Here is a 12,604-nt window from a genome sequence, read left to right on the forward strand (position 1 = left end):
TGTACCTTATGGTATTTTATTTATTTATTTTTATTTTTAAAAATTTTTTAAAGGATTTTATTTATTTATTTGTCAGAGAGAGAGAGAGAGAGCACAAGCAAGGGGAGCAGCAGGCAGAGGGAGAAGCAGGCTCCCTGCTGAGCAAGGAGCCCAGTGCAGGACCTGAGCCAATGCAGATGCTTAACTGACTGAGCCACCCAGGCGTCCCTACCTTATGGTATTTTATGCAGCCACTAAAATAATGGTCACAAGACAATCTTATATGTTTATTGGGATTGAAAATATTTACATGACACAGTGAAAAAATAGGTTACTCAACTATGTGCATATGTAAATATGATTACCACCATATGGAAAAACCTATTATAAGAAAGAAAGCTAGGGGCGCCTGGGTAGCTCAGTCATTGAGCGTCTGCCTTTGGCTCAGGTCATGATCCCAGGGTCCTGCGATCGAGCCCCGCATCGGGCTCTCTGCTCCGCGGGAAGCCTGCATCTCCCTCTCCCACTCCCCCTGCTTGTGTTTTCTCTCCCGCTGTGTCTCTCTCTGTCAAATAAATATAGATTTTTTTTTTTTAAAGATTTTATTTATTTGAGAGAGAGAGAATGAGAGACAGAGAGCATGAGAGGGAGGAGTGTCAGAGGGAGAAGCAGACTCCCCGCCGAGCAGGGAGCCCGATGCGGGACTCGATCCCGGGACTCCAGGATCATGACCTGAGCCGAAGGCAGTCGCTTAACCAACTGAGCCACCCAGGTGCCCTCTCTGTCAAATAAATAAATAAAATCTTTAAAAAAAGAAAGAAAGAAAGAAAGCTGGAAGTTCCCAAAATACTGACAATGGATGTGTTTGGGGTGTGGAATTGTAACTGACTTTTTTCCCCTTTCCTGTCCCAAATTGAAAAAAAAAAGAGGAATCCTAAATAAAATAATATTTATTCCTAAATTTCCTCTCAGAAAGATACATACAACTGTCTTCCAAGATACATGACATTTTGCATGGATTAATCTATTTGTATTTGAGGAGTTAAAAACTATTTTCAGCTTCAGTTTGTGCAAAATCAAACTATCGCCACAGGTTTAGGCCATTACCTTGGCATCACATGATATTATATCCACAGTTCTAAGCCACAAAGCTATATTTACCATGCTAAAGGAATGAAACACATTTTATTCGAAGATTAGCAAGAAAGTTTTATAGACTCCTAGCATGTCACAAATAAGCAGTCGGGAGAGGAAATGATAAAGCAGAAATAAAGTGAGGATGTTTAGAGGTCAATTTTAGGGTAGAAACGCCTTCTTGACTTTCAGGCTTGGATGTCTCGGATTGAAGCCCCATCTCCTTTCCAGGACACTGTGGCTTTGATTCCTCCGTCTGCCGTGCGGGGGGTTTAGCATTCATGTACAGCAGTTTTCGACCGTGCAAATCACATACGCCGAGCATGGCTCACACGTGTTGCTTGATGTGCTTACGGCAGGACACGGGTTACAGGGAAGCCTGTGGAAATTTTGAACTAAGCTTAACAAGGGAAAGCCAGATAAAATTTCAACGCAAGAGGGCGCCTGGGTGGCTCAGTTGGTTAAGCGACTGCCTTCGGCTCGGGTCATGATCCTGGAGTCCCGGGATCGAGTCCCGCATCGGGCTCCCTGCTCGGCAGGGAGTCTGCTTCTCCCTCTGACCCTCCCCCGTCTCATGTGCTCTCTCTCTCTCATTCTCTCTGTCTCAAATAAATAAAAATTTAAAAAAAAAATTTCAACTCAAGAAAGATCATGCCAAAATTTGCCCTGCAAATGATGTTCTGCACACTCTTTGCCGAGTAACATTTGACTTCAGCCTATTTCAGGCCTGGACCCAGCATTGCCGCTTCATGCTCACAGCAGCTGTGCTAGCTGAATACAGTTTTACGTGTTTATTCCACTTTGCAAATGTCGCCTTATGCATGTTTCTGACTTCCCTTTGGCGGAAGGCAGGAACAAAGGGAGGACCCCCCCCCCCGCCCAGCATGGAATCTTATATACGATACTTGATCTGCTTTAGAACTTAGAATACTTTTAAACACTTCTACTGTCATGTGATTAGCCTCAGCCGTTTTTGTTTTTTACTCTTGTAAGGAGATCCTTTAATGCATTAGCGAGGTTTCACCTCGGGCAGATCTTGAGGAAGCAGGATTCTCCTGCATGAGCCCCTTTGTGACTTGGGGGATTTTGAGAATAATCGTGCGGAGCTTACCTGCTGTCCTCACTCTCAAGGAGACCCCGGTACGTGTTGATCTCACACTCCAGCTGGGCTTTTGTGTCGAGCAGGAGCTTGCACTCCTGGTTCTGCCGCTCCAGGTCACACCTGATCTCAGCCAGCTGGGCCTCCACGTGATCAATCAGGCACTGCATCTGGGCCAGCTGGGTGCTGTACTGGGCCTCCGTCTCCGCCACGGTGCATTCCAGAGATTCTGTCTGCAGGAGGAGAAGAGTGTATTCAGAAGGGCTGTGTCGCATAGTCCATGGGGCCAGAGTGCCTGTTTTCAAATCCTGGCTCTACCCTAGTGCTGCTATGTGACTTTGAGAAAATGACTTAGCTTCTCTGAGCCTCCGTTTTATTCTATAAAAAATGGCAATGCAAAGTGCCTAACTCATAGGATGGTTGTGAGGATTAAAGGAATTAATATGTGTAAGGCATTTTGAACAGTGCCTAGAAAAATTTTAAAAGCTGTATAAGCATTAGTTATTACTACCACCACTATGCCCACTGCAACCTGCAACATACTGGTGTAGCTTAAGGAGGATCAACAGCATTTGAGAGGAGAAACTGAGAATGGGCTTGAGGCAGGGAGGAGTCGTATAGAAAAGAGGCTCTGGGATGGAACCAGCTGGATCCAGCTTCCACTTTTGTCTTTTAAAAACTGCATGACCTCTGCTACTTAATCTGAATCTCAGTCTTCCTCATCTGTATAATGGGGTTAATAAAAGGATTTACCCCATAAAGTTATTGTGAGGCTTTTAAGGCTCTCACAAGATGAAAGTGCAGCTATTATTCACCCACATAGTCTCTATAGGCCCTAACGTGGCACAGACAGTGGTGTTCGACTGGAACTGGCTAGGGTGATCTTCAAAGCATGGTATTCTTTTTTTCTTAAATTGTTTATTTATTTTAAGTAATCTTTACGCCCAATGTAGGGCTTGAAGTCACGACCCCGAGATCAAGAGTCGTGTGCTCCTCCGATTGAGCCAGCTAGGCATCCCCAGTGCATGGTATTCTTGCTGCTTGGTGGAGTGGGGTGCAATGAGGGGTCTGGTTGAGGTGTGGATCCTGGGAAAGTTTAGGGTAATGGTAGAATACAATGTTTGAATACCATTCTTTTATATGATGATGAGCTTGGGAAATTGGCCTGAATCAAAAGAGAGTTAAAACCCACCAGAATGCTTGAGTGCCTTTGGCTCAGAGGTTCCACTCTCATTCTGCTCCTGCCCTCCTGCTCTCTCTCTCTCTGTCTCTGGAAGGTGCTGTAGGATCATGCTCAAGCCCAGGAGGGAAGGTCAGGGCATCCTGTTGGGGCAGTACAAGCTGTTGACCTATCACTTCTGCTTCTAGTTAGGTAAACAGCAGTATTTGGGAAAGGCAAGGAAACACAATCGTTGCAAATTGGAAATTCAGACTTTCTGCCATGTGAACTGTGGGTCTCTCCTTGGGGTTACGGAAGAGGGGATAGCATCTCAGGGTCTGATTCTTCAGTGAGAAAAACAGAGCTGTCTTTCCCTTCCATACCAGGCTTTGCTGTGCTTGGAGCTCAATTTCCAGAGCATTGGCTGTGCATTTGAGTTCCAGGATCTCTGTCTGGCAGCCCTGCAGCTGCTTCGCCATGCACAGCTGCTGCTGATTCAGCTCCTCGGTCTGAAACACAGGTATGATTAGAGGATGGAAAGGCAGAAGTCTGGAAGTCTGTCATTTCTTGCTTCGGGTGCTGACCTGAACAGCGAACAATTCTTCCACGTCTCTGTGGTTGTTGGCAAGCACTGTTTCAGACTGACAACGCATCTCGTCCAGGACCCTGTTGAGGTCGATGGTGGGGGCAGTGTCTAGCTCCACACTGAGTTGGTCACCCAGCTGTCCATGAAGCAAGTTGACCTCCTGGAAGAGGAAATGGAGTAAAGAGAGTCACAGAGGGGTGGGGAAAAAATCTACTTTGACATCCCAAGGGCATCCCATTTCTGGAGAAGTGAGTACAAGTGTGGGATTTAGATTCAGATTGCTTAGGTTGAATCTCTTTTCATCACTCAGTTTCTGCATCTGCAAAATGGGTATAATAATTTTGCCTTCCCCAGAGAGTTATTGTGAGAGATATGAGTTTAACATTCATATAAAGCACTTATGAAAGTCCTTGGCACATAGGAAGGTCTCAATAAATGCTATTATGATCAACACATGCTCAAAGGGAAAATACACTGTTACATCATTCAACTACTCACTTTGTAGCTTCATCAACATGAGATAATCATATCCTCATGTTTTATGATTTTAAAAAGTTTATAGACATAGAATATTTTAAAATACTGGTCCAAATATTGCATAAGATGTTATCCCCTTTCTGAAATGGCCTTCACACTCTGTGTTTGTCAGCCTGATTTTCATACCTTATGAATTAGAGTTACATGTGGCATAATGCCTCTAAGGAAGGCCATTTGTAAAGTTACCTCCTTCACAAAAGCAATGGCAGGTGAACAGTTTGGTTCTTTCATGTGATACTGGCCGGGGGCCATTTCACACGTACATCCAAAGCTATGCCAGAGTGATCAGGCTGAACAACATTAGTGCTGTTAGAGGTTAATTGGACACTTGGCCAGGGTCCCTAATAAGAAAACAGGGACCCGGGACAGCTAAGACAAAACCGCACTAGCATCCTGTTTTACAGCATAGACAAGACCACAATAGCATCCTATCTTGCAGCCTCTGCGGGAGTGACTTCTGCAAAACATCCTGAAACATTACAATTAACCATAAAACATTGGTCACTATCACAAGTTGAGGCAGTTAGTCTCCAGATGTCAGCCCCAAAGACCAGCAGCATGTGAACAATAACCCGATAGGTAGACAGGTGCATGATCAAAGCCCTGGTTGGCACACCTTAACAGCCAATCCAAAGGTGACCCATGCTCAGGATGCTCAAGACAGTTCCTCGAAAGAGCTTATAAAAACTGCTAGATTTGAACACCAAAACGGCCACCCTCTCAGGTCCCCTCCCACTCCAGGAGCTTTATACTATCACTCAATAAACTTTGCTTTGCTGCCCACCACTCTTCGTCTGGTTTACTTCTTCACTGAAGCGGCGTGACCAAGAACCGCGGGCACTGAGGGAACAAAAATCCTGTAACAGTGCCTTGAGTAATTTCGTTCCAGCTTTAGCAATATCTGCCGATTTATATACACAACACGAAATCTATCAGTTTGACTTTGTCACTTCTACATTCGTTCAGCAATTTTACCACTTTCCTCACCTCTTGGTGGTTTTTCTTAAGGCAAAGGAGATCTTCCTTCAGAGATTCCACATGGGCCTCCAGATCAGCTTTGCACAGAGTCAGCTCATGCAGGATCCCACGCAGGCCGCCAATGTCTGTCTCTACCAGCTGGCGAAGAGACAGTTCCGACTCGTACCTTTCACAGCAAAAGAGATGCAGACTGTGCTTACTTTGCTAGACACTGTGCACAGTGCTGGGCATGCTGGTGAGTGACACAAGGGCTCGAGGAAGCCATATCCCAAATAGTAAATGTGAGCTTTGGGAGCATTCTTAGCTTAAAATAAAGCTTATATAGAGAATATTTGTGGTGTGTGCACACGCACGTGTGTGTGAGAGAGACAGAGAGAGAGAGAGGCAGCCATAAATTCTTTTTTTTTTTAAAGATTTTATTTATTTATTTGACAGAGAGAGACACAGCAGGAGAGAAAACACAAGCATGGGGAGTGGGAGAGGGAGAAGCAGGCTTCCTGCTGAGCAGGGAGCCTGATGCGGGACTCGATCCCAGGACCCTGGGACCATGACCTGAGCTGAAGACAGACGCTTAACGACTGAGCCACCCAGGCGCCCCATAGATTATTTTCAAATTCAAATTTAACTTACTTTGACCTAAAGTCATCGGCTGCCAGTTTGCAGTTGTCAAGCTGTACAGCAAGTCTAGAATTCTCTGCCTTCGTGCACAAGATCTGGTGAGTAAGTTAGTTATATGTAATAGAGGGCTCTTTGGAAGAAACCTAAATATCTATTTAACAACTATGCCATTATTTATCTTTTAAAAGTCTTTATAAGAAAGTATAAAATAGCATTCAGCCTATTTTTCTTATTAACCATGTCGCTTCAATGGAGAAAAAAGCAGGACCAATTTATAAAAGAAATATAGAAAAAAAAAGGGTTCGTTTTTCAGTGGCCTAAGGCATTTTGCAATATTCCTTGGCAGTTGAACTCGGATTTTTCTCCATAGGTAGTTTGTATTATGATCCTGTCCCCATCCATGATAATAAAAATTCATCAGTAAGAAAAGAAAACGATTACTAGGGTGACATTACATGATTAAAAAGATGAAATATCAATATCTGTGTTAAAGATGGAAATATAAATGTCCAGTGTTACGTACAGCAATAACTTTAGGTGTAATGCAGTTTTTTCTCATTCTCTGGATGATAAAGTCTAGATGTGAGTGAGTTTATTTTGGCCACTCAATGATTACTGGCAGCCCCGCAGGTAATGCTGATGTTTGCTGACTCTCAGCCCACCACCCGTTGCTCTACATCACACTACCTCTTGGAAGACTCCTTTCCCTGGGGGGACTTCCATAGAACAGCCTTTTTTTTTTTTTTTTTTGTATAAAGATAAAGCAAATCACAGATTGGGAGGGTGGAGCATAGGGCAATGAAACACCAGACCTTTTGCTGGAGCTCTTCGATGGTGTTGAAGTAACGCTGATAATCAAGGCACACCAGTGGGATATCCTCTTCACATTGTTCTCGGATCCTGCATTCCAGCTCTGCATTCATCTCCTCCAGGCCACGCACCTTCTCCAGATAGTTGGCGAGTCTGTCATTCAGGAACTGCATCGTCTCCTTCTCACTGCTGTTGAACACTCCATCCTCACACCAAGCACAGTTCCCCACCAAGCACAGAGTATTACAATTCCCAGCAAAGTAGCATGGTGTGAGGCAACCATTTGGCAAGCGAGACCTGGATAGGAAGCTGGGAGTCTGACATCTGGATGTAGCGGGGGTGCTGGGGAGGCAAGTGGTTTCCACGGAGCAGGTTGAAGCAAACGCACATTCAGAAGCCCTGGCACAGGATTCAGAAGAGCAGCACATGGGGGAACATTCAGAAGTCATCCTGTTAGAAGCGAAGAACAAAGACTAGTTGCAAAACTCTAGCTGACAGGCTCCCAAAGTCTCTTTCCCTCCTGAGACTTTTATACAGCCCACAAAATGGGTATTTACAGAATGTACCGGATGTTCTATTTATCACTGTTGGTGTGGGTTTTCGTATGAACATTCATTAGTGTTGTTTGTTTGCTGAGAAGAGTTTTATGCCTCATAAAAGAGGCATAACTTCAGGTTACTAAGTAAGGGCACTATTTCCATGTGCCAATAGGATAAAATGCTTGGTTCAAAAAATCTTCATAGGAAGCATTGTCTTTTTGGTAGAATATGGAAAGGCAGAGAAAATTTGGCCACTCAGTAATTACAGATACAACTGATTACAAATAATGAAAATAATATTCCCACAGATTTTGCTCCTATATATTGGAAATTGTTTATATATCCTTTTAAAATTCATATTACATCTCATTAAATGCCATTTATTTGTTTGTGCCATCATAAAAATGTTCCATGTAGTTAGCAATCTTTGCAATGCTTTTTATGGTCTTGCTGTGCTCACATGGTAGAGGAGTGAGGTGTATACTGGGTTTAAAGTGTGTGTGTATGGGCATGTGTGTGCGTATGAACTATGTCTACTTGTGTGCAAATTGAAAAGTCACCTTATATAACTGATGGGCATAACTTGTGCCCTCCAGGCCAAAATACAAATTGGTTATCAAGATCTGGAGTTGTGATCTTTGATTTCCTGAAACTTGCTTTCTCCACATTTCCTATGCCTCATTTTTAGAATGGGGATACTATTTTTCACCTGTAATAATAATAAGAGTGAAATACAATTTTTTAAAGATTTTATTTATTTTTTTTGAGACAGAGAGAGAGAGCTCACGCAGGGAGGAGGAAGGAGAGTGAGAAGCAGACTCCCCTGCTGAGCAGGGAGCCCGATGTGGGGCTCTATCCCAGGACCCTGGGATCATGACCTGAGCTGAAGGTAGCCACTTAACCGACTGAGCCACTCAGGGGCCCCGAGTGAAATACAATTTCTAGGTTACAATCTTTTAGTCTCTTGGGAAACTAAACCCTCATGGGTTACACTTCAGAATAGGGACAAGGAAGCTACAGAAGTCTTCTTTTCTGAGATGGAATCTGTTTTCTCTTATTTACTTATTTTTTAAGGTCACAATTTTATAAACATTTGAAACACTGGGACTGGGAATAAAATTTTATAATGTGAGTTTCGGACCAGCAGTTCCATTGGCTGAAATCCCTGGTGCAATACTGAATGGATAGGGATTTGACATAACTTCTTTGGATTCTGTCTTGAATTTCATCTCCATTATGTAGCATAATCTCTTTCACTTTGCTTGGCATAATTGTAGTATTTTTTTCATTTTCAAAGGTGGGAAGAGAAGATTGCCTCCAGAATCTTTAAGTTTTGGAAAAACCCACTATTCTGACAAAGTCAAAATTTTCATGATCCAGAAAAAAACTTAATTTTTTTCTAACTCTGAACACTTCTTCCTAGGTAGCTGATAGTGGAAAAACCAAAACCAAAACCAAAACAAAAGATCTTAAATAGATGGATGTAAATAGCCTCTTAGGATTTATTACTCTCCCAACCAAGTAATAACTAGGCCTGACTCTGCTTAGATTCCAAGATCAGAAAGGATTGGACACTTTCAGGGTGATATGGTTGTAGACTCTTAGGATTTATTATTCATTAAGTGGAGTTGGGTTTGATTTTAGTGATTCTCTTTACAATTCAACACTTAATGCTAAATGTTCTTTTTTTTTCCTTTCAATATTTTATTTAAATTCAAGTTAGTTCACACATGGTGTAGTGTTAGATTCAGGAGTAGAATTTAGTGATTCATCAGTTGCATATAACACCCAGTGGTAATTACATCATGTGCCCTCCTAATGCCCATCACCCAGTTACTCCATTCCCCCACCCACCTCCCCTCCAGCAATCCTTAGTTTGTTCCCTATCTTTAAGAATCTCTTATGGTTTGCCTCCCTCTCTTTCTTTATCTTATTTTATTTTTCCTTCTGTTCTCCTATGTTCATCTGTTTTGTTTCTTAAATTCCACATATGAATGAAATCATATAGTATTTGTGTTTCTCTGACTTCACTTAGCATAATACACTGTAGTTCCATTCATATTGTTGCAAATGGCAAGATTTCATTAGTTTTGGTGGCTGAGTAATATTCCATTGAATATATACACCACATCTTTTCCAGAGTGGCTGCACCAGCTTGCATTCCTACCTATAGTGTAAGAGGATTCCCCTTTCTCCATATCCTCACCAACATCTGTTGTTTTCTGAGTTGTTAATTTTCGCCATTCTGACTGGTGTGAGGTCGTATCTCATTGAGGTTTTGATTTGTATTTCCCTGATGCCGAGCGATGTTGAACATTTTTTCATGTGTCAGCCATTTGTATGTCTTCTTAGGAGAAATGTCTGTTCTTGTCTTCTGCCCATTTCACATTCTTGGAATGCTGATGGTATATTGACACTGTTTTGCAGAGGTCATGAGTTCAAGGATTCAAAAACATTTGAAAATCAGAAATTACAAATCTCTGGAGAAAATTCTAATTTCCACAGTAACCTAATGAATCAAAGGAAGAATTTCTTTGAAGAGAATCCATGTCTTGGTTGTCTATCATAGGTTCTGATTAATTAAAATGCAACAATATGTCATTATTTTAAAGTAACTGCAGGTAAAAATAAGAAATATTTCCTTGTATCTTGAGCTAATTCTTTTTGTAAAATGTTGATATATGGAAAGAATGAGAGGAGAGAGAGAGAAAAGCAGTGAGAGCACCAACACACAGGACTATTTTATTTTGGGCTTGATTAATTAGGTAGTGTTGTATGACAATCGATAGCTTTAGTTCCCATCTTAGAATATTGAAATTGCGGGGCGCCTGGGTGGCTCAGTCGTTAAGCGTCTGCCTTCGGCTCAGGTCATGATCCCAGGGTCCTGGGATCGAGCCCCGCATCGGGCTCCCCTGCTCCGCGGGAAGCCTGCTTCTCCCTCTCCTATTCCCCCTGCTTGTATTCCCTCTCTCGCTGTGTCTCTCTCTGTCAAATAAATAAATAAAATCTTTAAAAAAAAAAAAAGAATATTGAAATTGCTGGGGTGCCTGGGTGGCTCAATTGGTTAAGTGTCTGACCCTTGTTCTTGGCTCAGGTCTTGATCTCAGGGTCTTGAGTTCAAGGCCCTGTTGGGCTCCATGCTGGGTGTGGAGCCTACTTAAAAAACAAAAACAAAACAACAACAAAAAAGAATATTGAAATTGCCCAGAGTTCCTTTTTATGGCAGATCATCCTCAAAAGGAGGGAACATTGGGAATAGAGAAAATAAATAGATGCCATTAAAAGTCATGATAAAATGACATCATTGTTTCTTCTTGTAATGTGCCCTTACCTCAGAACATCCACTTACCACTGCTGGACTCACTTTAGCAAAATACAAATCTATTTTTTGCCACTTTCCACCTAAAAAATCCGAACTTCCTGGCTTGGCAGATGACCTTTTTCAATCTGGTGCCAATTTACCCTTCTAGGCTAATTGCCTGATACTTTGTCTCACAAACCCCAGACTGCAGCCATCCTTCAAGCTTTGTAGGTGGTGTTTCCTTGGTCCACTGCTCTCCTGCCACCCCGAATGAACCCACCTGTTAAGACAGCTGAAATGGCATTCAACTGCCCCACATTGTGATGGAAGTGTTTCCCATTGCACTCTGCACACACCTCCACTATAGCAATTGTCACATCTCTTAACATTCTCAGTATTTTTATGTTTACTGGTCTTTTTCCTTTTTGGAAAATGTCTCTTTTAAGAGCAGCATATCTTATCTGGCTTATCCTCAGCTTATCCAGTATCCTTCCCATAGCTTGGGACATACTATAATAGGCCCTTAATAAATGTTTGCTAAAAATATAACCACTTGGCTCAGTAGAGGTTTCTGTTTTGACACATAATTGCTTATGAAAGAAACTGAATGCTGCAGGACAAGGAAGACTGGCAGAGGACAAAGAGCAATGTCCTCCTGGTCATGTCTACATTCTCATTCCAGTGCTGTTACTAATTAGCTGTATTATCTTCATCTAGTCATGCAACTCCTTTGGGACTTAGTTAAGTCCTCGCTGTAGGGAAAAATAATAAGCTGTCACTTCTACATCGAGTTGTCAAGGCATAAACAATATGGATATCTTTCACTTTATAAATAATAAAATTTAATGCCAATGTAAGGTCTCTAGCTGATCAATCTTGGTCCCCAATAACTCCCTAATTGCCAAATACATATTCTTTTTTTCTTCCAAAATTTTAAAATTGAGATGAAATTTACATATATTGAAGTGCAGTTTTGACAAATGCATATACCTATGTAACCTTCACCCCATCAAGATATCTACATTTCCATGACACCAGAATGTTCCCATGTACCCTTTTTCACTCAGTCCCTACCTCCCAAAGGTAAACACTCCTCTGATTCCGGTTACCAGAGATTGGTATTCTCTATTTGTGAGTTTAACAAATCACACAGTGTGCATACTTTTTAATTTGATTTCTTTGGCTCAATGTCATAGATTTTATTTCATCCATGTTGTCCCTTATACCAGCAGTACAGTATTTCTTTCCTTCCTTCCCTCCCTCCCTCCTTCCTTCCTTGGCTTGCTTGCTTCCTTTCTTCCTCCCTTCCCCCTTCCTTCCCTCCCTTTCCTTCTTTCCTTCCTTCCTCTTCCTTCTTTCCTTCCTTCCTTCCTTCCTCCCTCCCTCCCTCCCTCCCTCCCTCCTCCCTGGGTCCCTCCCTCCTCCCTCTGTTCCTTCCTTCCTTCCTTCCATCCTTCCTTCCATTCGCTTTTTTTCTTTCCTTCTTTCAAAAAAAAAAAAACACAAAAAAACCACACAAAGTTGCTGAGGAGTATTTCATTGTATGAATATGCTACAATATGTCAATTCTCCTTTGGATGAACATTTGGAGTATTTCTTATTTGGGGCTGTTAATGAATAAAACTCCCATAGATATTCTTGTACAAATATTTTTTTTTTAAAGATTTTATTTATTTATTTGAGACAGAGAGAATGAGAGAGAGAGAGAGCACATGAGAGGGGGGAGGGTCAGAGGGAGAAGCAGACTCCCTGCCGAGCAGGGAGCCCGATGCGGGACTCGATCCCGGGACTCCAGGATCATGACCTGAGCCGAAGGCAGTCGCTTAACCAACTGAGCCACCCAGGCGCCCTTTTTTTTTTTTTT

At 42.2% G+C, this 12,604-nt stretch overlaps 1 protein-coding gene across 1 annotated transcript; it reads right to left on the reverse strand.

Moving 5' to 3' along the window:
* Positions 1-920: 920 nt before the first annotated feature.
* On the reverse strand, positions 921-8,128 carry KRT40 (keratin 40). The gene is made up of 7 exons (XM_045888062.1): positions 6,903-8,128; positions 6,103-6,185; positions 5,482-5,638; positions 3,956-4,117; positions 3,755-3,880; positions 2,225-2,445; positions 921-1,492 (listed from the first exon to the last, which is right to left on the reverse strand). Exons 1-7 carry the CDS (start codon positions 7,347-7,349, stop codon positions 1,393-1,395), a joined length of 1,296 nt encoding a protein of 431 aa, XP_045744018.1. The 5' UTR covers positions 7,350-8,128; the 3' UTR covers positions 921-1,392.
* Positions 8,129-12,604: the final 4,476 nt, after the last annotated feature.

Source organism: Mirounga angustirostris, unplaced genomic scaffold (assembly GCF_029215605.1).
Source record: "Mirounga angustirostris isolate CCGP_5_RB_7025 unplaced genomic scaffold, mMirAng1.0.hap1 SCAF_17, whole genome shotgun sequence".
In the NCBI taxonomy this organism is placed as follows: domain Eukaryota; kingdom Metazoa; phylum Chordata; class Mammalia; order Carnivora; family Phocidae; genus Mirounga; species Mirounga angustirostris.